This window comes from Rhipicephalus sanguineus, chromosome 5 (assembly GCF_013339695.2).
Source record: "Rhipicephalus sanguineus isolate Rsan-2018 chromosome 5, BIME_Rsan_1.4, whole genome shotgun sequence".
Taxonomy (NCBI): Eukaryota; Metazoa; Arthropoda; class Arachnida; order Ixodida; family Ixodidae; genus Rhipicephalus; species Rhipicephalus sanguineus.
In genome coordinates, this window is record NC_051180.1 from 41,862,618 (window position 1) to 41,887,355 (window position 24,738).

A 24,738-nucleotide genomic window follows, 5' to 3' on the forward strand; every position below is an offset into this window, starting at 1 on the left:
TTCAAAACTGCTTTCCATTATCGTCAATAATCAACATGTTTCTAGCATGCGGTAATTTAAGAAATGAAAGTGATGGCAGGTGTGCCCAAATAGTAGGGGTTTTTGAATGTTGAAGTTAAATGTGGAGTATTTCTAATTTAAAAATACAGAGAAATGTGTCTGCCTGATGGAAAAAGGGCTTAAGATATTATTTGATGCATATTGTTCACAACAGAACATTCGGTCAATTGGGGGACTTGTAAATAATAATGGTTGAGTTGTCAGCCGCAACGCAATAATGGAAGTACTAATGGAACTAATAAAGAACTTCCCCCTTGCAGGTACACCAATAGGGATTACATTTGTAAATTACTGTGTATGTGCTGACCGTAGTGTGGGTTCACTGAAAACATGCATATGTTCACAATTGTGGGTCCCTTTCAGAACTGAAGATGTAGATCATTCGTACATCCCCATCCACGGTATATGTCCTGGCGAGTGCCTGGGTTGATCTTGTCATCCATTATTGGCAGGCTAGACGGTCGGCTCAAGACACCAAGCATAGTCGAACTCGAGCATCCATGATTATCGTCCCTGGATTGGTGTAACTGTAGCCCTTGTGGGTGCTATTGGCACCAGTGGATATGCGGATATATGGGCGACGGCCATGGTCCTACTGCTGTGTCCCTGTGGTGCAACGTGCCGATCTCCGCTCGGTGATACAGAATACGCAGAAGGGCGTGCAGACGGTGTTTGGCTCCTGAGCATTTTCGCCGCTTCGCACCCGAACTGCTGACAGGTGCGTGATGTAGCCCGCAGCCAACCGGAGGGTCTCTAGCTGTAAGAGCCAAAACTGTTATTGAACACCGTTCACGTACCTAGGTGTGGGCGTGCGCAGAGGGGGGGGGGGGGGGCAATGTCTGCCCCATACATCGACTTGATAGGGAGTGGGGGCGCCGCTAAGAACCAATTAGCCGCCCCCCCCCCCCCCCCTGAAGGGGAACCCTGCGCACGCCTATGTAGGTAGGTAAGAGACACCATGCATGTGTGCGAGACCCTAGCTTCCAAAGCAGGCATGCAAGGTGGCTCACAACAGGCAAAGCACTGCACGTTTACTCAGCTGCATCGTAGCAAGTAAACTGTGCCAGTGAATTTCTTGTATGTTGATCACTAAAGTATCACACAATCGACACCTTGCAAAATAGTTACTGCGCATACGCGAGCAAGTTTGTTTTCCATACGAACAGCCTCGACCGCAGACTTAGCAGGCAAACAATGCCTTTCTTTCCCCCATTCAACACTCATTCCTGCCTTTCCTTTCTTTGGTTTCTCCCTTTCTCCTTGCTCATATAGCTTACTATGAAGCGTGACATTGCGCAGTAATTTTTTTAAAGCATCTGTGGTGCTCGCGCACCTTCCCTGGAATGTGGCGGCACGGCCGCTCGATGGAAGCTTCTTACACCGAGTAGTCACGGTGGAGGAGTGAACGCGCTTAGAGAGCGAGAAAAGCAGTCTGAGAACGTGAGGTTTCGTGTGGAAAACACACTTGCAGGAAAGCCAACTTACGGATGTTTCAAGGTGAGCGCTAAGGGGAGCTCTCACTACAGTGTAATCTCGTTGATACGTTTGTCAAGGGAACGGGCAAATAAAACGTATTATACAAAAATCGTAATAACGAAAGAGGTTAAGAAAGGCGGGAAATAAGGATACTCCGTCAGCAACTCACTTTTATTGAGCAACATCGATGTAGCTGGTCAATTTACGCTGCACTTCTTTCCAAGATTGGACGCAGCGGCCACGCTTGACGGCAATCTTTTCGTCGCAAAACCGATGCTGCTGCCGCCTAAGCGGCTCTGCAACGTGTATATAGTGGTATCGTGGTTTATTGGAACGCGGTTTGGCAATGAAGGGAAAGCTGCGGGGGCGGAGCGTCTGCACATGTACTACGCGAAGTAGTCCGGTTTGGCGCGCGTCTCGTAACGCCGTGGAAAGTGATTGCTGGCGTTGCATTCCGACGCAAACGCTGCTTAGCGTCTAACGTACGGGTAAAAGGCGCGACTTTTTCACGCACGGAAAAACGCAAAGTGACAGCGTATAAAGTAAAAGAAATGCAAAAATCACAGCATATCCACGGAGTGAATGATGATGAGTGGGCGAAGCTGCGGAGGTTCATCGGTAAACCGTGAATCTTCCGTGAATTCTGCCCAGTACATCATCACCGAGGTGAGATCGGGCGCGTTTATACTAAAGGTTCGATGAGAGTTATGACGACTTGCAGCTCACTTTAATTTTACATGTACGCTGTGAATTTTCATTGTTTAGAAAACCATTGCTTTAGAAAACTTCTGGCGTCTTTCGTTAAGCAGCTGGCTTCTTTTCGTTTTCTTTAGAAACATCTGGCGTTCTTTCGTTTTGCTTTTAGAAAACATCTGGCGTCTTTCGTTGGTTTATTTCATCAATCAACGGCGTTTTGAACAAAATTTTTATTGTTTAATCACGCACAGGAGAAATCTCACCAGGCACTACCTTGGAGGTAAACAATGGCTGCTAATGGGAATGAGAGACAGAAGAAGTCGGCTTTTAGCTAACACTTACACTTCTACTTCTACTAACGCTTCCTACTGGAACATGCCAATGGCTGCTAATGGGGAATGAGAGACAAGAATTCGGCTTTTAGTTAAAGCGCACGCTGCGAATTTTTTATTGTTCAACAACGCACAGGAAAAATCTCCCACCGGCACCACCTTGGAGGTCAAGATCTGGTACTAGCGTTACGACTGGTTACGCACTCTACTACGACTACGAGGGACGAACGGGTGCCGCCTTAAGGAGCTTCGCCCCTAATATCTCGCTTGTGTGCGCTGCGTTCCGTCTCAAAAAGCTAATATAGAAAATGAAGGCGTATTTTATATAGCTCACGCAGAAAATACGGACGCAGTTGCGGGGCTTCATTCATTAGTGGTAGGATACGTGCATTTTGGCTCTGTAGCCTTCGCTTCATTGCCAAGAAAAGTTGTCCACGAGTTATATCCACTGATCAGTGGTTATATCTGGTCAGTTTACGCTGCACTTCTTTCCAAGATTGGACGCAGCGGCCACTCCTGACAGCAATCTTCTCGCTGCAAAACCGATGCTGCTGCGGCCTCAGCGGCTCTGCAACGTGTACATCGTGGTTTGCTGAAACGCGGTTTTAGCTAGCATACCGAAGAATAAACGTAGGGTTTCCAGATGTATCGGCCAAGATCCACCTTCGTGGTCGTATTATCTGATTTTGGGCAAATATGTGATTGTATTAAACGCAAGAAAAAACATTATTTCCAAGGGACGTAGTCCGGGAATAAAAAGAAAAAGAGTCGTATCAACGAGATTCCACTGTATTTTGCAAAGTGTCGATAACGAACTAGAGGCAGAATTTGCATCGCTTCTGTACTGTTCGCGATAATCGCGCAACTGCGTACGTTTTCCCGTAGCCTCGCCGCGATCTTGTATCACAAGCTCAAAACTGTGTGTAATGGGCAGGGAAAAGTAACTATGGCAGTGGAAAATGGGCTCACCTTGGATAGCTTCCTGTCTTTTGGATCAGTTGGGATGAGTCGTCGCAAGGCGACCATAGCGGCGTTCACTTTGGCCGCACCGCTGCGTTTGGCGGAGGGCTCGGTTATGACCTCCAATGCGTCACCCATGACGCCGTGCGAATGGAACTGCAAAATGGGAGAAGAGAACCGCGTGTCACACACTGTTAGTCAAACGCGCAGCGTTCACCTTTTTCTCGGAAGGAAGCAATAGCGAGGGTGCTAACTGTGCGTTGGCAGTGAGAGATGCAGTACACAATGATGAAAGCACACATACATAAAGAGGAAGTTTGAATGACACCAATTTGCAAGAATTGAAGTTTGCATCCCTGCGAGAGTGTTTTTTCAAACGAAAACTCTCGTACACTACGACGGGTTAAAGGGACACTAAAGAGCAAAACGATTTTTCTCGTATTAGTAAACTACTCTTCCACGATACCAAAAACACCACGCTTGCTGCGAGAAGACGCTTAATAAGCGAGAAATCGCACAAAAGGAAAATGTGGGTGGCGACGCCACCTTGAAGTTTCCGCACCATTCGCCGTGACGTCACATATTTTGACGGCGCCTACTACGGCCTACGTAGTTCCTAAACGGTAAAATAGAAGTACACTGTCCTCTGAGGGGGCCACGTAGTTAATGTACCAAGTTTGAGGAAATTTTAAAGTCTTTTAGCAAGTTACGGAAATACGGTACGCAAATACGCTAAGGCAGTACGGTACGGCTCCTCCTTTCCAGGTCGTTGAGCGGCCAAAGCACAGCCAGCGGGAAAGGAGGAACGCTACCGTACTGCCTTACCGTATTTGCGTACCGTATTTCCGTAACTTGCTAAAAGACTCTTTTGTTGAGCAAATGGCTCAAAAATACGATAAACACACTTTGAAATCCGTGACGTCACGCGTAGAGATTTTGGCGCGAAATTTAAAAATGAAACTTTGAACTTCATTTTCTCCTTTATTAATACACCTATGGTGGTGAAATTAACGACATTATAGTTCTCAAAGTACAATTTATCAACCTAAGCCGATTTATTGTTTCTCTAGTGTCCCTTCAACAAACAGCACCAGACGCGGGGCGGTGAGAGAACGGCACACAGGGCGCTGAAACTAACAACCACTGGTGTATTGCTGAGAAATGCGATATATACAGCAGCTTCGCACAGAAGACCAACAAAAACAGCGTCTGAGAAGATGTAGAAAAGCAGTTATTGGAATACATGCGTCGGCAAAACAGGCTGTCACGTTTTTAACAAGTAACTGATTTCACAGTTATATGCAGGGAAACCGAGGGCACACTGATGCCGTTGCCGTGTATGTGAATATGGTAATAGCCTCGTTTATCTTACGTGCTCCATGCTCTGCATGTTTTCAAAACAGTGCACTGCTCAAGTATCGGTTGACAACCACATGATTCGCAGTGCTGGGCTATGTCACTGGGCACGTAACTGGCACAAAAATTTTACATCTTGTTTTTTTTTTTTTTTCCTTGAAACAAGTAGCTAACGACCCACTTACCACGGCTGCAAACCTCGTGGGCTCGAGCGCGCCATGGTTAATTTTTTGGAGTTGGTTTTATAGCGCCCAGTCGCAGTTTTGGTTTCAAAGAGCGCCAAATGAGGCGGTACCCAGAATGGTTTTCGCGTAAACATAGCTGGCCACATGAGCACACAAAACCGCGTTCACATGAGCACCACGCGGCTCTTTTCAGCGCAGGCTCCCTGAGTGCTGCTATAATCCCCTCAAGGATGTTGCAAATATCCTCTGGGATGTTGCAAATATCGGGAGGACGGAAAGGTATACATGTAATGCAATGGTTGAAGAAAACGTACACTCGCCAACCAAAATAGAACACAAAACAACATGATTGACGTTTCGGTGCCTTGTTCTCAATGAACGAATGCATGGTGGTCTTCATTACATATGCGTCGAAAGACGCAACTTGCTTGCGGAGTGGACCCCGTGTCGGACTTATCGTGTTAGTAGTAGATTGTATGGAGAGAGATTCGATGAGCAGGTGGGATGATAATGTTTTCTCTTTTTCGGTGATGGAAGCCGATTGCCGGTTTAACGCCGATTAACACGATAACAGAAGCCGATTACCGCGATAAATCGGACACGGGCTCCACTACCTTAGGTATACGCAAGCGCGTTGCTTCTTTCGACGCATATATAATAAAGACCACCATGCTTTCGTTAATTGTGAACAAGGCACCTGTATTGGGCGCCGGAACGTCAATCCTGTTGTTTTGTGTTCTATTCTATTTGGCGAATGTACGTTTTCTTCAACCATGATTTTTCCTCGCCAGACGAGTTTTCGCAAGCGCTACATCTTACTCTGTGCGCGCTATTCCATTCACGCTATGTACCAAGCCCAACATGCGCATCAAAACGTTGCTCGTCGATACACTAGTTTTTTTTTTGCCTGCATACCGTCAGGGCTCCTCTAGCGCCGGCTGAAAACGTGGGAGCGAGGCGGCCCCGTTGGCGGGAGAAGGAAACGTGTGGCACACTCACCGAACTGGCCGGAAGCAAGCGACGGGGACTCATTCGCGAGCAGGAAGGGAGCAGTGTGGCCGCAGCTGAGGCTGAGCCGGCTTTGGACCGCAGCTGGCCACGCGCGGAGCTCTACTGGCTCTACCCAGCAGTCGGGGGCGGCGGTTGCCAATCCTGCACTGTTCAATACTACGGCCCCTCACGCTTTTTTTTTTATCTCGCTTCTCCTCTTTTTTCCCTCTCGGCCTCTTTTTTTTTTTATCACGCTTTTTCCTTGGTTCGCCGCAAAAGGGAACACCCGGAAGGGGAAGGAGGGAAGGCTGGTGACGAGCAAGCAAGCAAACGAGAAAGAAAGGAACCACGCAGTGCGTCCCCTAGTGCTTATTAGTGTGACCTTGAAGAAGCAGTCGAAAGTTGTAGCAGTACCTCGTTGTCAGGAGAGAGTGTGTGTGATATGCCATGACGCGCCTTCATTCAGATTTACTCATTTCCTCGTAACGTTTCGGTCTGATGTAACTGAACTTCCGCATTTCCTGCGCGTCGGGAGCGCTCGGTTTCGATGTCGTAATTCAAGTCCGATGATGAATATCTCGAATTGCGTGCAACTTATGTGATGTCTGAAAAGAAAGGGGGGGGGTTGCCGTATATTGTGACGGCCTACAACTTTTTCTACTAACTGCCACCGAGTCCATAATTGAAAAGTTAATTAAATATTTCTTGTTAATTAGTCACCTCAGTGTCACCTTAGCTGCAGCAGAATATTTCCGCTTTTACGTAGAGTTCGTGTGCAAAGAGATCAGGTGTCCCACTGTCACAGCATTTTTATAAAAATCTGTAGCCTAAAAAAACCCTGTAGAGCAGGGTTCTCAGACTCACCTCATCTAACGGGCCGCAGTCACGAAAATCTACTCCCGCAAGGGCCAGGATATAGTGACGAAGGTAAGTGCGGGGTGCGGGGAGGAATAGTTTGCACAAAATGTTAGCTAACGCTGCCATTTGAAAGACCTTTCCCATATCTCATATATGGGTCATTTCTGAAGGGGATTTGGCGCCAGGATTCCAACAGCAACTTGAAAGAGATAGCGCAAAAAAGACACGGACAAAAGAAAGAAACAAACGTACACACACACTGGCGCTACTAACAACAATGGTTTATTTCTTTCACCTGCCAACTAATATACCACTTTTGCGCACGACAGTCACATGAACACTTTGTAAGACCACAAGAACAGGAATGATACAGAACAGGGAAACTTATCTCTACGAGATAGAAAACAGGACTGAAACGGCTAAGACAGGCAATTCAACGACCCATGCGCAGAAACGGTAACTCTTTGGCACTAAGAGACAGAGAGGGGTTACTAACACAGGCGTCACCAAAATGATCAATTAGTTCGGCTTCAATGATTAGCCTAGTGATATTGGACCGGCTCTTACTGACGACAATAGTTCCATGAAAGTTCGGTTGGCACGCGCATCCCTGGCAGTGCTGTGCCAAAAAGCCATCAGGTGGCAACTTGCGTACTTTATTGCAGTGATTTTGCAGTGAACAAGCCCGCATCGCCACCCTAGTCCAACAGCAAATCTACCTCCAAAATGACTAAAATCTGGGCGCCGATTCCGAAATGTAGAGTTTTGTTTCACGGTTATGTATCAACACGTGCTGACCGCAGGGCTTCCCCCACGAAAAAAATGCTTTAGACAGGTCATGCCTGTGTAACTCATGAACATACTTATTAAGAAAAGAAAAAAATGCGACGAAGACAGTCATGTACGGTTCGCGGGCCGCGTGTTTGGGATCCCTGCTCTAGAGGATTGACGATTGAGAACAGTGCTCATGAAAAGTAACAAGCATACGTTATTAATGAATGATAAAATTTTCACCTTACATGTAGAGATACTAGTTCTGTTAAAATACTCACTCCATCAGCGTAATAGTTGTCTGATTAAAAAGAAAATTGTAAAAAAAAGTTATGCAGAAATATGACGATGATGATGATAAAAGCTCTTACTGAACATAAAAAAAAACATGGCTGATCCCTCCGTCATAGGAATCGGTATAACACGAAAGTGAAACGTGTCTTCACAGAAGTAGCGCTTATTGTGTAGTGATATATGAGAGCTTGTACAATGTATATTCGTGTTTGGCAGCTATAGCACCGTTTGACGTGGATGCACCCATCTTGACAGCATGTCTCTATCGCGACGACTAACGCCCATGATCATGATTAAACCGTTGTGGTAGCTGACGTTGTGAACATATATTTGGACACAGCGAATCGTGAATCCCGCGTAAGGATGATATCAACAAGCTCATAAGCAACACTGGTACCCGGTATGCACTTCTTCAAAGCGCCGTCAATTAAGGAGAGAAACGACACGGTGTGCGCTTTCTAGCAATGGGTGACCGGCACCTGCGCTCATGTATACACTGCCACACACTGCGCTTCAGCAACACGGGTGGCAGGGGTTCGTAACCTGAGCCGCAAACACGTGCGTCCCGCTGGCCTCTGTCTCGCAGGCGCTGGTCTCGCTCCACCAAGGCACGACATTCGCCCGTCGAAATCGCGTCCTTTCTGCAACGCGTATTGCAGCAGTTTTGTTAGTCCTTGCTCTCGCAATCGAAGCAGTTGGCGGCGGAGAAATCCCGTTAGTGCATGTGGAAGCTGCACTATACTCCGATGAGCCGACGCACGCTAACACGAAGCGAAAGGCAAAGAACGTAACGACGTAACTGCGTCAAGGGTGCCTCGGCGACGCCAGCGCGGCCAGTGTACCTCGCTGGTGTCGAGACGCTTTAACCATGACCTCCGACATCGCGCGCAATCTCGGAGTAAGCGCTAGTAAGTGTCGATCGTGAAGCATTACTTCTTTACGGCGGCACCGCCCCGCTCCGCCCCGCTTACCTACACCGCCAACAGAGAGCACCGTGCGAAAGAATGTGTGAAAGATATAAGGCGTCGCGGCCGCAAGGTCGTGGGTTCGATTCCCAGTGGGTGATCTTTCTCTTGATTTTTTTCTTTCTCACCCGCTGGCGTCCATTTCATCAACGTCATATCCGTGACGGATGTACTTGGTGGACCCCGGCATAAAACACTTTCATGTTAAAAAAACGCGTTACCGGCAGAGTTGTCGGGTACTTGCTGGTCGAGCTCATCCGGAGTGCTCGATCGGTGCCCGTCGAGATCTGAGTGATAAAGAGGGACCCAACCCTCTCACGTTACCTGGGTTCTTATGGCAGCGTCGTTATTCTGCTAACAAGCCATATGGTGTAGGTCCTACCCAACGTTTACGTTGGGTCTACCTACTGGCCACAGGGTTTGCACAAAACGCTCAGGATAACTAGCGTGAAGCTTAGTTGGCGGAAGTGGCATTCTACTGACCTGTTAAAACCCGGCTTTAGCGCTCAAATGGGCCAATATCTCCGAGTGCACTCGCAGTGACGTGATAGCTGCGCCAATTGCTTCAATCTACGCAAAGAGGTGAAACTTGCTACAAACTGCTACATTCTGGCAAAAATACAATGCGCCGAGCGTGCGCCATGACGTTGTTTTTGAATTATTTCGGCAGAAATACAAAAAGGACTGCACGCGCGAGAAATTAAAGTTAGCACATTAATTTCAGAATTAATATTAACACTTTAAATTCTGAATGCATGGTCACGGGAGCAGACAGGCAAGTGCTATGTAATTGAATAAATAAATAAAATATAACTCAGCGCTAATAACCGCGTATACGCATAGACCATTATAAACTATAATGCTGATGGCCGAGTAAATCGCAGTTTTCTCCCCTTGATGGATTCCATATATATGCCCATGCCTAACTACGATTCGCGCTACGACGTAGCCCGTAGACCACCTTGCCCACCTACGAACACGTGCACGCAGCTCTTGTAAATGGCGATTTCAAACTCGAAGCGCGTGCCCTGCTGTGAACTACACCGCCGTCCATTCGCGGAGCAAAATGCCCGTGGAACATTTGCTTTGTGCAAATAACTCACGGCACGAGAAAGCGTGTAAGCTTGCACAATGATACAGTATGCGCGTACATACGGAACGAACAAATTTGGTCGACTTCACAGTGAAAGAAGACTATTCTATAGTGGGTATTTCATAACACTCAAGCTCCACTCCATAACATTCAAGCCAACGCTCAACTTACGGTTGGCTTGAAACGAATTTCGTTGTGCTCCTTGAAAAATGTCGCTGGGTGCTAGCGCCACAAAAGCAAGTCGCCGCGAAAGTCATTTAACAGCTACTAACATACTACCGCGGAAATCAGTCTCTACCAGGCACGTAACAGGTTTTTTTTTTTTCGGGGGGGGGGGGGGGGGGGGGAGGGGGACATGGCCTAATTAATTGTTCGAAAGAAAGTCTCTCCATGGCAAAACGAAAAAAAAAAACTTGCCCGCGAATATAGAAGGCTCGACGAATTGCGGGAGGGGGGCGCCCCCTGCCCCCCTCCCCCCCTTGCCTACGTGCCTGGCCTTTACTATCATTAACCATTGCTCTGCTCCCTTGATCATTGTAGAAGAGCAGTAGTTAGTCCTTGGAGTAACCAAGCGGGGAGTAGCAATTGATTCATCCCCCCGTATACCCTTAAAGGACTAACCTCCATATTACACAGTCGCAACTATTCAATTTAATTAAGACCGATTAATCGTGTTCTGTATAGAAACGCGCTAGAACAAAATGTTCCGCCAAAAGGGCAGGGAAAGAGACGCAAAAACAAATAACAGACGAAAAGGCTTATCACGAAAGAGGCACACTGCCGACGTCTTCACCAGAACGAGCACCTCTTGGGCGGGTTCATGTCGTCGTCGTGGGTGCAACTGAAAGCGCTGGCAAATTGCACCATGTGCATAAGGGGCACGTTGCACCGCTGTTCCGGGTTCAAGACGCGGTGCCACCTCGTGTCCGCTTCGTCCAAGCTCCCAAAGTCGTCGTCGTCGTCGTTGTCGCCGTCGGCGCCTGCAGAGCACAGCGTCAAGCAGTACGCGAGGAAGAACAGCTTCCGGCCGTCCACGTCCACGTCTGGGAGACGAACGTCCGCGGACGACGTAGCGACGCGGCTCCTCGCGTGCCGGAGGAACGCGGCGTACAGGACGGGCGCCGAGGCGAAGTCGCTGAAGCGTTCGGCGTCTGCGGTGTCCGTCGCCAGCGCGTGCCTGTAGGAGTGGCGCTCCCCGTAGTTCCCATACGAGCGCAGGTAACACGCCATCCGCTCCTTGTACTCCCTGCACCACGTAAGGACAGCAATGTGGACGAGTTGGTTCACTTACAGTACAATTCACTGTTAAAGGGACTGTCTACCTCTCGGAAAAAATTTTCTGATTGTGGTGAAAATGAGAAGATCGTTCATCACATCGGCGGCAACGAGCATGCTTTTGCCCCATAAAAAAGGAATTATATTTTTAATTTAATGTTGAAAACTGTGAAAGAATGACCGCTAGCGTCACCCAACGGCGATGTGGTTCAATCTATTGGTATGACAAGAAATCCTCGCAGGTAGACTCATTTTGCTTAAAGGACCCCTGACACCAAAATTGAAACCTCGAGATCTTTGTGTTGTTTGACTTTCCTGTATACGGGGGCACATCTGACCGATTATTAGTGACGAACGTTGCCTTTAAGATATCTTAATTTGGTTTTAAAGTAAGCGTGAGTGCTCACTTGAGTTGGCTGCACCTTGCGACATCCTGGTATGACGTAGATAGAGGCCCCGTGTGACGTTCCACGAGTAAAGCAAGTATTGTGGACGTCACAGAAGGTTTGCGGGGCGCACGTGCACAATACGACGACTGGCACCCGGCGAGGCCTATTGTTCCTCACCCCTCTGGCTCTGTTGTCGGGCTGCTCTCGAGGTAGTTTTCGTGAGGGGACACGCGCTTAACAGGTTTAACCCATACCGAGGCACCCACATACTTTCAATCTCTACCGCGCGCGGGGCCCCGATTTGAAAACCGCGCTGTCAACGTCACCACAGCTTGAGTGCACGTGGTCTTTGACGCTCTCCCGCATGGGGCGCCAGTTTCTTGTGGTTTTTAGGCGGGCGTTTTGAAGTGATGCTAAAATGGTCACAATTAACTACGCTAGAATTAGTTGTACGATACGCTAGAGCATTTACGATTTAATTTAGAGATTACCAGACACAAAGCTACAAATTACAGCAAAAAAGTCACCAACAAAAATTTCGCTGTCAGGGGTCCTTTAAAGACAAACAAGTATAACTTGAAATTGTATTTTACGCACTTGAGGCACCTTTCGATTGCGTCAGAGAGTAAATTTTTGCTTTTTTTTTCTTACGCATCCAAAAAGGCGCCCGGTGGCGCTGCTTGCAGCACCGTCTTCGATTTCGGCTGCTTCAACTCATGCGCTATGCTATGCGGCTCTCCGCGCTGGTCGTACTGTGCTGCTATATTGTTGTTAGGATGTCTCACACGTGCTGCACTGTGAAGGCGCGCATTTATTGTCTCTTTTTGATCAATCGACTTGGCTTGGATTGCGGCAGCAGTGCTAAAATAAACGCAACCCCTAGCGCGCTGAAAACGACTGTTACATTCATTACAATAGGGTTCAGCGAAAATGAAGTAATCCTATAGAAATCACATGTGCTTTCGGTTTTAATTTTTACCGGCACTACAATCGTCATCGCGTATACCAACCAGTGTTGTGGGCATGTTTCACGCCAATGGAAGATGACCGAACGCAGATCGAAAAATCCTGTTTTAATAATTTCTACTCACTTTCCAGAGAAACCACTGCAAGGTTGGACACTTCAGACGGTACGCTTTCTATTGCGGTACAAAACAGAAAAGCGATGAAGGACGGTAGACAGTGTTCTCTTTAACAGCGCGTGCCAGCGCGAAGCACGAAGGAAGCGAAATAATGACAATCACAAGCGCTGCGTGTGTCATTCTTTCGCTTCCTTGGTTCTCCCTTACCTGTATTTCCGCACTTCAGTACTTCGCGCTCTTTATTTGCCCGGCACCAGGGTCGCAGGATGTGAAAGCTGCAGGTGTACGTTTTTATCGCATCTCTCCCTACGTTCTGTATTTGCTGTATGCATTATTTGGCAAATCGCTTATGCGCGGTAGCCCGCGAGGTGGAGCAATATTATTCAGAAAGCTGTTGTCAAGCCGCGGTTGCAGCATGAAACTGCAGCAGCGGGTGTATAGCTACAGTTCTCACTCTTCCCACGAGAAACATACATCAACAACAAGCGCTAGCGTCCTAGATGAATCCCTGGTCAATTCACTTGAACACACATATACATTCGCGCAGTCAATGTCATTCATGTACGCTTACCCGAAAGTCTCTGGGCGCCACTGATCCGAGCTATTCAGACCATCGGCCATGTCTCGAGTGAGCGCCGAGTGGAAGCCATACATGAGCTCGTGCGCCAGGAGCTGACCGAGGCCGCCGAATTTTACGGCAGCCGGCAAATCGACAGTGAACAGCGGCGGCCACAGGGACGCCGGATGCAGCACGACGCGCGCATGCCGCTGCTCGAACACGGGCCGCGTGCTCAGGAAGGACAGCTCCGCGGGGCTGCCTTCGCGCGGCATCAGCAAATGCTGCGGTTGTCGTGGAAACTTATGTCAAGGAAACACGTATCTGACGCCGCCCGATCTAAAGGGTAAAGGATTCATCTATCCATCCATTTAAGGTTCCTGTATTTTTTTAGATGCGAAGCAGCTTTTGCTCGGAGCTGTGTCCGTCCTTCCACTGGCGACCGTCCGCTGGGTAACCATTTGTGCTGGCACGCGCTAGCGCGTTCGGGCCTGTGTAAGGGGCTGGGTAAGACGCTGTGGCCTCTCCCCCTTACACTCTCTCAGCAATCATGTCGGGGAACGAGATTCTGCAGACGCGCGATGAACCAACGCGTTGTATCCTAGTCAAAACGCGCTGGCACGTGCTAGCGCGTTCGGGCCTGTGTAAGGGGCTGGGTAAGACGCTGTGGCCTCTCCCCCTTACACTCTCAGCAATCAAGGAACCTTAAGTCGACCCATGCGCTGCTTCGCATCCCCACATGGTTCCCTTTAGTGGGAGATGGTGTAATTTTGTTTTATTGCATCGACTGAGAAAAAAAGAAGATGGCTTTTGCCATCCAGTCGTCTTAGGTGAGTGCATAAGAGACCGTGTGAGTTTTTTTTTTTTTTTCGCCGTCAGCCATGCATGGCTGGCGTGCATGCAGTTCCATTTCTCGAACATTTTCTTGGCATGACCTCGGAAAACATCGGCGCATAAAGCAGGGGAAATACCAGGATCGTTACATTTTTCTGGCCTGTAGGTACACAGGGTCCTTTTGATCTGTTCCCCGACGCTAACGGACAGGTGGACGGTCTCTATCAAGCACAACGAAGGAGGCCGCATCTCACCGCCCGCATGTGCTCCACGGCAGCCTTCCACGCTGCGAAGAAACTCTGGTCCTCGCCCAGGCGTGGTAGCTCGGTTTCACCGTCGCTCAAGTCGGACGCACGTGGAAGCCGCGTCACGAGTGCAATCCGGCGGGCGCTGAACAGTGCCCTGCGCTTGGTGCCGCTGTCCATCCAGAGGTTCCAGTCCAGGGCCTCTATGGCGGCGTCCTGCACCGCGTGGAACACCCTGCGCACCCGTAGCAGCAGCTCGTCCCGAAGCATCCTCCGGAACAGCATCAGCGTCAGCGCCGGCTTGGTCAACTGCGCGCCACCAGCTGAAGGTGATCGATCGCGGATACGACTGTAGCCGAGCAATTCTGTTAAACTTATGCCCTGAGTGGCACGCCGAAGTTATGCAGTTTAAGTTCAAATTGAAGCACTAACTCTACTATGCGGGCTGGTGTTTAAGAGATGAACTGACCTGATCGAGTCTGTAGATGCAGCGCTCGGCAACGTTTCTGGACGTCATGCCGTACGCCTGGCTAAGGCTGGCATCCAGGAAGCTTCCGATGTCCCTAACGACGCTCCATCCAATTGCCAGCGCGCAAACGTTTGCTCTGTCGCTGTTTAGCTGTAGGAGCATGTTGACGCGGTAGAGGAGGCTCGCATTTTTTACCACCACGGCGTCGTCGGCAAACTCCTTCGTCGAAGCGTTGAAAGCCCCGGCTACAGCCACCGTCCAGTCGCAAACGTAGGCATGGGAGCCGTTCGGCTGCATCTCCGCTACTCTCAGGACACGGGGGCCGCTCTGTCGGACCCAATTCCACGGCGCTACCAGTATACCAGAGGTCTCTTCCTCGATCGCGCTAAGCCTCTCTGCGATGTCCTTTAACTGATCCGCCTCGTTTACACCGAAGACACTGATGTAAGGCTGCAGGAAGCTGGCGTAGGCGTTCTTCTTGAGGAGCAGCTTCCTCTTTGCGTCCCACTCAACGTAGCTTTCGCTTCTGCCGTATCGAAACGTGGGCCTTCGCGTGGACGAGTTTACGTACAGAACGCGCATAGAAAACCACACGTCTACGTTCCAGAAGAGAGATAACTTGACTAGCGTGCCCAACGTGTCCAGATACTCATTGTCGTCGACGCGGGGCCACGTGAGATTCATCTTGATCATGAATCGCTGCAGTTCCACGAGAGAGCCTTCCCCCGATCCGTGCTGGGTGACGCACATCCGCAGCAGTTTGCCGGCCCAGAGAGACTTGTCGGCCACTCGCGTGTCCCGTTGCCGCGTGTCGTTTGCGCGCAGCCACTCGTCGAGCAAGGCGTCGATCACTCTCTCGCGCGTCAACGACAGAATGCTGGCGCCCGTGCCTCCCGGGTCCCGGACTCCGTGACAGACGTAAGCGTAGAAGTTGTGGCACGGGTTCACGGAGCCGGCGAGCGAGGCACGCAGGAGCTGCGAATACTCGTGGCACGATTCGTGGTCGCAGACGCTGCTCGTGGGCACGTCGTGATGTACAGCCTTGGGGTACCCGTAGCGCATGAGCAGCACCACAAAGACAACGAAGAGCGCCACTGCGACGGCCACCAGGGTTAACTTCGCGTTGCTGCTCGAGCGCACGGCCGTCGCCACGTGGTCGCCCATCGCATCGGACAAGCTCTCTGACATGTCTGGTGTCTGCGAGCAAGATATATTCAAGAATAAGTCACTATGCCAACACAGTTCAAGTTATCGATATGCAGCTGCCTCACCATTAAAAAACTCGACAATATAAAATGTTTATGAACATTGCGAAATCCCGGATATATATATATATATATATATATATATATATATATATATATATATATATATATATATATATATATATATATATATATATATATATATATATATATATATATATATATATATATATATATGCACGAACTTGAACATCTTGTCTGCATTCCCTGTCGACTGTAGTCAGTGCGGATCCAGATTGCCGCCTTTCTGAAATAATTTACTGAGATACTGTCCAGACAGAACCCAGGCGCGTGAGCCAAATCGCTAAATATGCCCTTATACGTAGACTACAGTGATACATTCGGAACGGCTTCCCTGCCACTTTAGTTGGAAAAACTCGTTCGAGGAAAAACGGAGAACTTAGGACTTCGACGAAATTATGAATGAATGAATGAATGAATGAATTGTAGTGTTTGTTCACGCAGTGCTGTTTTGTAGTACATGCAATACTATACTTGGCTGCCCCTATACAGGGGTGTAGCCAAGGGGGGGGGGGGTTCAAATCCCCCCGAAATTTTTCAGTTTTGCTTGCGTATATATACACGCACACATACAAACGCAGGCACGAACATACATAAAGTATGGTTGACCCCCCCCCCCCCGAAAAAAATTTCTGGCTACGCCCCTGCCCCTATAACTTTCTTGTACTGTGGCTGTCGCACGGCCACTAACCTAAACAAACACTTCGCAATCCATCACAGTCTATGTGGGCATTTACGGGAGTAATCTTTCACTTCATGAACACAACTCGACCCATTTACGAGTTGTCGTGGTCCTCCATGAAGTACGTACGTTCGCGCACCATGCCCATATGATCACCCTGGTTGTGCGCGTGCATACTTATGCAGTGAATGAACGAACGTACTGCATTACCAAGGCACGCTCGACACCAAAGGCATGGCCATAATATGACAGGGTGTCTGACCACTCTGTATGTATACGCGTGTGTCGTGTTTGTACGTGTGCGTGTACATGCGCACGTACAAATTGAAGCATATCGGAGGAAGGTGGGTTTACAGCCTTCTCACTCTCGTCTGGTTTTTTTTTGTTTTTTTTTTGTGACAAACACGTTTCGGGCAGGGGTTGCGTCAGGGGGAGGGGCACTTTTCGCCTACCCCCACCCCCCTGCCGCTGTTGCCACCTTGCCCCCTCCAAGGGCCAACCACGGCCGATCTGGAGGCGCAGGCAGGCGCGCGCTCGCTCCTGCGAGCGCGCGCCTCCAGATCGGCCGTGGGCCAACATAGTCAACCACCCTCTCCCCCTCTGAAGGAGGGGGAGAGGGTGGTTGGTCACCCCACACCCCCTTGGTCACCCCACACCCCCCACTAAAAAATCCTGGTGCCGCCCCTGGTTTTGGGACTTACCGCCGTTGCTGACAGAGTGTTGTGGAAAGACCCGGATTCATCTGCGTTCTGGCGGTAACGGCGATATGGTTCGCTCGTTTCGTGACTGGCATCCCTGTGGCCACCGGATTCCGGGGCAACAGCCATGGGTAACCTCAAGGAGTTCGCCTGGATAAGCGATAATTAGATAAATAACCGTGATTTCGACGAACGCCTGCCTTCACTACAGCGCGAGCTCAAGAGCACACGATCTTGTTCTTCATTCTCTTCCTTCTTGATGGCAGACGTACAGCCACGGCCTTCGCTCTCGCTGCACCGGAAGTAGACCATCATAAGAAAATAAGTTTTATCGGATGCATTAGCTTTGGCGCTTTGATCACGACGTTTTTTTGTTTGTTTAATTTCATGAGCCAACTAACTGTCGGATATGAATGGCGTGTTGTTCTCATACGCGCGTTTGGGCGTGGCCCTCATATGCCAAAATAGCCACGTGGCGCAACTTGTCGGCGGCTCGGACAAAGGACCGTTTGTAAATTAACGAGTGAGTGATTTACTTCCTCGGGTCGGCTAACTTGTCTAAGGCAGAAGCGTGTGTAAATATTTATGCTGATGCCTCTCACTGTGGCAGTCGGTATACGCGGAACTTTTCATGAACCACTAAGGCGCAATTGCAGCTGCTCTGCAGATTTCTATGGCGAGCGCGTCTTTGAGACACCCACGGTAAACCTTGCACATCAAACAGAATTATTATGCGAAAAACGACTTGAATCGCCATACACGAATTGATCGAAGGAGGTCCCACTTCCGGCTAACTTTGAGACCCTTCGTATTTCCGTGTATTGTATGTCCTTTTGTATCGCCGATGGAGATTTATTGTGTATACTTAAGTTTTTCGCATACTTAAGTTTTTCAAAGCTATGTTTAAAAAAATCCCGAAAAAATTGCTGCGATCCTCTTAGAAGCGGCCGCCCGCCCTGCCTCCCAGGGATTGTGCACACGCCAGTGCTTATGTTCTATATTCTGGAACAAACCGGGAACATTGTAATCAAAACTAAACGCAAAATAACTGGACGTGTGGACATGCTATATGTTTCGTACTGTTATGCTCAAAAAGAGCCGCTAAAAGGGAGGAAGAGAAAGAATTTATACGCCCTTCCCCTATCAGGAAAATGGGAGCAAGCGAAGCTCGGCGTGTGTGTGCCTGTCTTATTACTCTTCTTTCTTTCTTTCTTTCTTTCTTTCTTTCTTTCTTTCTTTCTTTCTTTCTTTCTTTCTTTCTTTCTTTCTTTCTTTCTTTCTTTCTTTCTTTCTTTCTTTCTTTCTTTCTTTCTTTCTTTCTTTCTAAAATTGTTTTAGCCTTTCTTTCTATCCCTGACGGAAGCAAGACGGCTCTGACAGGTTGCGGGCGTGAGGGCTCGTCTATGCAGTTGACGTCGTGGCTTATGACTCACGTTCCGGTTCCGGCGCCGGAACGTGAGGGCATGCGTTCAAATCCAGGCAACAATGAAGTGTGGCAACGTGAAATGATAAGTGACCTCGATAAAAGATCAGATTACCATATCAGAACGGCTGATCGCCGAGAAACCCGCGATCGAGAGAGCATCAGTTATTGGAAAACGGCGCATACAAATGCGCACGTCACTGGCGCACCGTCGAGGGCCACATTCTGCCTGGGCTTTCCGCGTACGACAACGCCGCCACCGAAATCTGCAACTCGTTACAAGCTTCGCTTGAAAAACCAAGACAAGCCACCTCTAAAAATTGCTCTCTCTGCTTTCTACCTCTTGGTTTCTCCTTAAATTTGGAAGCCTTTGGAAATCTTATATATCTCGAGTGCCGGAAGTTTAATCCCATTTTAATAAAATTGACTGAGGGTGCATTTTTCACCAAAAAAGGTAAGCCTTTGGAAATCTTGTATATTTCTATTTCTGAAAATTTCATCCCATTTTAACAAAATATCTTGAGAGAGCATTTCTCACCAGCCTTGAAAGGTAACTAGCCTATAGCCTTTGAAAATCTTGTACATTTGGTTTTATAAAAGTTTAATCTCACTTTAATAAAATTGATCGGGTGCATTTCTGACCAATAAGGTAAACCTATAGCCTTTAAAAACCTTGTATATTTCGACGTCTGAAAGTTTCGCCTCATTTTAATAAAAAATCACAGTTTCACGATAGCAACAAATTGTAATGTTATGCGAAGTAAGGCTGGCAGCTAACTCTTTTGGATCCGATATCGCGTAACTCTACAAAACGCTGGTGTAAGAGAATACGGCCGCTCCAGGGACAGGTGCTCTTTTCGCATAGTCCCTTCGCGTTGAGAGCGCAGCACGTAGAAGCGTATACGAGCCGGGCGCTGATGCTTACCGAGACAGCGCGCGCCAACGATCGCGACAGCGGCCTTGGAATCAAAGTTCACATTTTCTGCTCGAGTGACCCCCTTCTCCCCTCCCCCGCGTCCTTTCATGCTCGTTCAAGACGGACGGAGTGTTTCCTTTCTGCTTGAGCATTCGGCGGCAGGTCTAACACGTGGGAGGATCTTATCGCATTCGCCGTCCGAGAGACGGAGATGGGCCGGCTCGTTTGATCTCGGCTTCAGCGACATTCATCGTCCCCGCTCGCGCGTTTACCCGCGGGTAGAACATACGATGCGCGGGGGGATGTTATCAGTTTGGACTTTATACGGAGCATGACGGCAACGTCGACGCCGACGGAAAAACCCATCGAGAGTGTCTATATAATTGCTATTACAATAAAATTGATTGAGGGTGCATTTCTCACCAAAAAGGTAAGCCTATATATAGCCTTTGGAAATCTTGTGTATTTCAATGTCCGAAAGTTTCATCCCGTTGTAATGAAATTGATTGAGCGTGCATTTCTCACCAAAGAAGTAAGCCTTTGGAAATCTTGTGTATTGCAATGTCTGAAAGTTTCATCCCATTTTAATAAAATTGATTGAGCTTGCATTTCTCACCAAAAAGGTAAGCCTATAGCCTTTGCAAATCTTGTATATTTCAATGTCTGAAAGTTTCATCCCATTTTAATAAAAGTGAGAGTGCATTTCTCACCTTTGGAAATGTTGTAAATGTCGATGTCTGAAAGTTTCATCCCATTTTAATAAAATTGATTGAGCGTGCATTTCTCACCAAAAAGGTAAGCCTTTCGGTAAAAAGGTAAGGTATAGCCTTTGGAAATCTTGTATATTTCGATGTCTGAAAGTTTCATCCCATTTTAATAAAATTGATTGAGCGTTTATGTCTCGCCAAACAGGTAAGCCGATGTTTGGAAACCTTGTGTATTGCAATGTCTGAAAGTTTGATCCCATTTTAATAATATTGATTGAGCTTGCATTTCTCACCAAAAGGTAAGCCTATAGCCTTTGGAAATCTTGTATATTTCAATGTCTGAAAGTTTCATCCCATTTTAATAAAAGTGAGAGTGCATTTCTCACCTTTGGAAATGTTGTAAATGTCGATGTCTGAAAGTTTCATTCCATTTTAATAAAATTGATTGAGCGTGCATTTCTCACCAAAAAGGTAAGCCTTTCGGTAAAAAGGTAAGGTATAGCCCTTGGAAATCTTGTATATTTCGATGTCTGAAAGTTTCATCCCATTTTAATAAAAGTGAGAGTGCATTTCTCACCTTTGGAAATGTTGTAAATGTCGATGTCTGAAAGTTTCATCCCATTTTAATAAAATTGATTGAGCGTGCATTTCTCACCAAAAAGGTAAGCCTTTCGGTAAAAAGGTAAGGTATAGCCTTTGGAAATCTTGTATATGTCGATGTCTGAAAGTTTCATCCCATTTTAATAAAATTGATTGAGCGTTTATGTCTCGCCAAACAGGTAAGCCGATGTTTGGAAACCTTGTGTATTGCAATGTCTGAAAGTTTCATCCCATTTTAATAAAATTGATTGAGCTTGCATTTCTCACCAAAAAGGTAAGCCTATAGCCTTTGGAAATCTTGTATATTTCAATGTCTGAAAGTTTCATCCCATTTTAATAAAAGTGAGAGTGCATTTCTCACCTTTGGAAATGTTGTAAATGTCGATGTCTGAAAGTTTCATCCCATTTTAATAAAATTGATTGAGCGTGCATTTCTCACCAAAGAAGTAAGCCTTTGGAAATCTTGTGTATTGCAATGTCTGAAAGTTTCATCTCATTTTAATAAAATTGATTGAGCTTGCATTTCTCACCAAAAAGGTAAGCCTATAGCCTTTGCAAATCTTGTATATTTCAATGTCTGAAAGTTTCATCCCATTTTAATAAAAGTGAGTGCATTTCTCACCTTTGGAAATGTTGTAAATGTCGATGTCTGAAAGTTTCATCCAATTTTAATAAAATTGATTTAGCGTGCATTTCTCACCAAAAAGGTAAGCCTTTCGGTAAAAAGGTAAGGTATAGCCTTTGGAAATCTTGTATATTTCGATGTCTGAAAGTTTCATCCCATTTTAATAAAAGTGAGAGTGCATTTCTCACCTTTGGAAATGTTGTAAATGTCGATGTCTGAAAGTTTCATCCCATTTTAATAAAATTGATTGACCGTGCATTTCTCACCAGAAATCTAAGCCTTTCGGTAAAAAGGTAAGCCTATAGCCTTTGCAAATCTTGTATATTTCAATGTCTGAAAGTTTCATCCCATTTTAATAAAAGTGAGAGTGCATTTCTCACCTTTGGAAATGTTGTAAATGTCGATGTCTGAAAGTTTCATCCCATTTTAATAAAATTGATTGAGCGTGCATTTCTCACCAAAAAGGTAAGCCTTTCTGTAAAAAGGTAAGCCTATAGCCTTTGCAAATCTTGTATATTTCAATGTCTGAAAGTTTCATCCCATTTTAATAAAAGTGAGAGTGCATTTCTCACCTTTGGAAATGTTGTAAATGTCGATGTCTGAAAGTTTCATCCCATTTTAATAAAATTGATTGAGCGTGCATTTCTCACCAAAAAGGTAAGCCTTTCGGTAAAAAGGTAAGGTATAGCCTTTGGAAATCTTGTATATTTCGATGTCTGAAAGTTTCATCCCATGTTAATAAAAGTGAGAGTGCATTTCTCACCTTTGGAAATGTTGTAAATGTCGATGTCTGAAAGTTTCATCCCATTTTAATAAAATTGATTGAGCGTGCATTTCTCACCAAAAAGGTAAGCCTTTCGGTAAAAAGGTAAGGTATAGCCTTTGGAAATCTTGTATATTTCGATGTCTGAAAGTTTCATCCCATTTTAATAAAAGTGAGAGTGCATTTCTCACCTTTGGAAATGTTGTAAATGTCGATGTCTGAAAGTTTCATCCCATTTTAATAAAATTGATTGAGCGTGCATTTCTCACCAAAGAAGTAAGCCTTTGGAAATCTTGTGTATTGCAATGTCTGAAAGTTTCATCCCATTTTAATAAAATCGATTGAGCTTGCATTTCTCACCAAAAAGGTAAGCCTATAGCCTTTGCAAATCTTGTATATTTCAATGTATGAAAGTTTCATCCCATTTTAATAAAAGTGAGAGTGCATTTCTCACCTTTGGAAATGTTGTAAATGTCGATGTCTGAAAGTTTCATCCCATTTTAATAAAATTGATTGAGCGTGCATTTCTCACCAAAGAAGTAAGCCTTGGAAATCTTGTGTATTGCAATGTCTGAAAGTTTCATCCCATTTTAATAAAATTGATTGAGCTTGCATTTCTCACCAAAAGGTAAGCCTATAGCCTTTGCAAATCTTGTATATTTCAATGTCTGAAAGTTTCATCCCATTTTAATAAAAGTGAGAGTGCATTTCTCACCTTTGGAAATGTTGTAAATGTCGATGTCTGAAAGTTTCATCCCATTTTAATAAAATTGATTGAGCTTGCATTTCTCACCAAAAAGGTAAGGTATAGCCTTTGGAAATCTTGTATATTTCGATGTCTGAAAGTTTCATCCCATTTTAATAAAAGTGAGAGTGCATTTCTCACCTTTGGAAATGTTGTAAATGTCGATGTCTGAAAGTTTCATCCCATTTTAATAAAATTGATTGAGCGTGCATTTCTCACCAAAAAGGTAAGCCTTTCGGTAAAAAGGTAAGGTATAGCCTTTGGAAATCTTGTATATTTCGATGTCTGAAAGTTTCATCCCATTTTAATAAAAGTGAGAGTGCATTTCTCACCTTTGGAAATGTTGTAAATGTCGATGTCTGAAAGTTTCATCCCATTTTAATAAAATTGATTGAGCGTGCATTTCTCACCAAAGAAGTAAGCCTTTGGAAATCTTGTGTATTGCAATGTCTGAAAGTTTCATCCCATTTTAATAAAATTGATTGAGCTTGCATTTCTCACCAAAAAGGTAAGCCTATAGCCTTTGCAAATCTTGTATATTTCAATGTCTGAAAGTTTCATCCCATTTTAATAAAAGTGAGAGTGCATTTCTCACCTTTGGAAATGTTGTAAATGTCGATGTCTGAAAGTTTCATCCCATTTTAATAAAATTGATTGAGCGTGCATTTCTCACCAAAGAAGTAAGCCTTTGGAAATCTTGTGTATTGCAATGTCTGAAAGTTTCATCCCATTTTAATAAAATTGATTGAGCTTGCATTTCTCACCAAAAGGTAAGCCTATAGCCTTTGCAAATCTTGTATATTTCGATGTATGAAAGTTTCATCCCATTTTAATAAAAGTGAGAGTGCATTTCTCACCTTTGGAAATGTTGTAAATGTCGATGTCTGAAAGTTTCATCCCATTTTAATAAAATTGATTGAGCGTGCATTTCTCACCAAAGAAGTAAGCCTTTGGAAATCTTGTGTATTGCAATGTCTGAAAGTTTCATCCCATTTTAATAAAATTGATTGAGCTTGCATTTCTCACCAAAAAGGTAAGCCTATAGCCTTTGCAAATCTTGTATATTTCAATGTCTGAAAGTTTCATCCCATTTTAATAAAAGTGAGAGTGCATTTCTCACCTTTGGAAATGTTGTAAATGTCGATGTCTGAAAGTTTCATCCCATTTTAATAAAATTGATTGAGCTTGCATTTCTCACCAAAAAGGTAAGGTATAGCCTTTGGAAATCTTGTATATTTCGATGTCTGAAAGTTTCATCCCATTTTAATAAAAGTGAGAGTGCATTTTTCACCTTTGGAAATGTTGTAAATGTCGATGTCTGAAAATTTCATCCCATTTTAATAAAATTGATTGAGCGTGCATTTCTCACCAAAGAAGTAAGCCTTTGGAAATCTTGTGTATTGCAAT

The 24,738-nt window shown here is 46.0% G+C and overlaps 3 protein-coding genes across 3 annotated transcripts; all 3 read right to left on the minus strand.

Moving 5' to 3' along the window:
- Window positions 1-427: 427 nt before the first annotated feature.
- LOC119394629 (transcription factor 15-like) lies at window positions 428-6,097 on the minus strand. The gene is made up of 3 exons (XM_037661947.2): window positions 6,065-6,097; window positions 3,534-3,680; window positions 428-817 (listed from the first exon to the last, which is right to left on the minus strand). Exons 1-3 carry the CDS (start codon window positions 6,095-6,097, stop codon window positions 653-655), a joined length of 345 nt encoding a protein of 114 aa, XP_037517875.1. The 3' UTR covers window positions 428-652.
- A 4,631-nt stretch (window positions 6,098-10,728) lies between these two features.
- Window positions 10,729-13,617, minus strand: LOC119394630 (membrane metallo-endopeptidase-like 1). The gene is made up of 2 exons (XM_049415890.1): window positions 13,354-13,617; window positions 10,729-11,282 (listed from the first exon to the last, which is right to left on the minus strand). Exons 1-2 carry the CDS (start codon window positions 13,611-13,613, stop codon window positions 10,826-10,828), a joined length of 717 nt encoding a protein of 238 aa, XP_049271847.1. The 5' UTR covers window positions 13,614-13,617; the 3' UTR covers window positions 10,729-10,825.
- A 779-nt stretch (window positions 13,618-14,396) lies between these two features.
- Window positions 14,397-17,681, minus strand: LOC125756133 (membrane metallo-endopeptidase-like 1). The gene is made up of 3 exons (XM_037661948.2): window positions 17,556-17,681; window positions 14,887-16,083; window positions 14,397-14,798 (listed from the first exon to the last, which is right to left on the minus strand). The coding sequence occupies exons 1-3, from the start codon at window positions 17,679-17,681 to the stop codon at window positions 14,397-14,399; spliced, it is 1,725 nt and encodes a 574-aa protein (XP_037517876.2).
- Window positions 17,682-24,738: the final 7,057 nt, after the last annotated feature.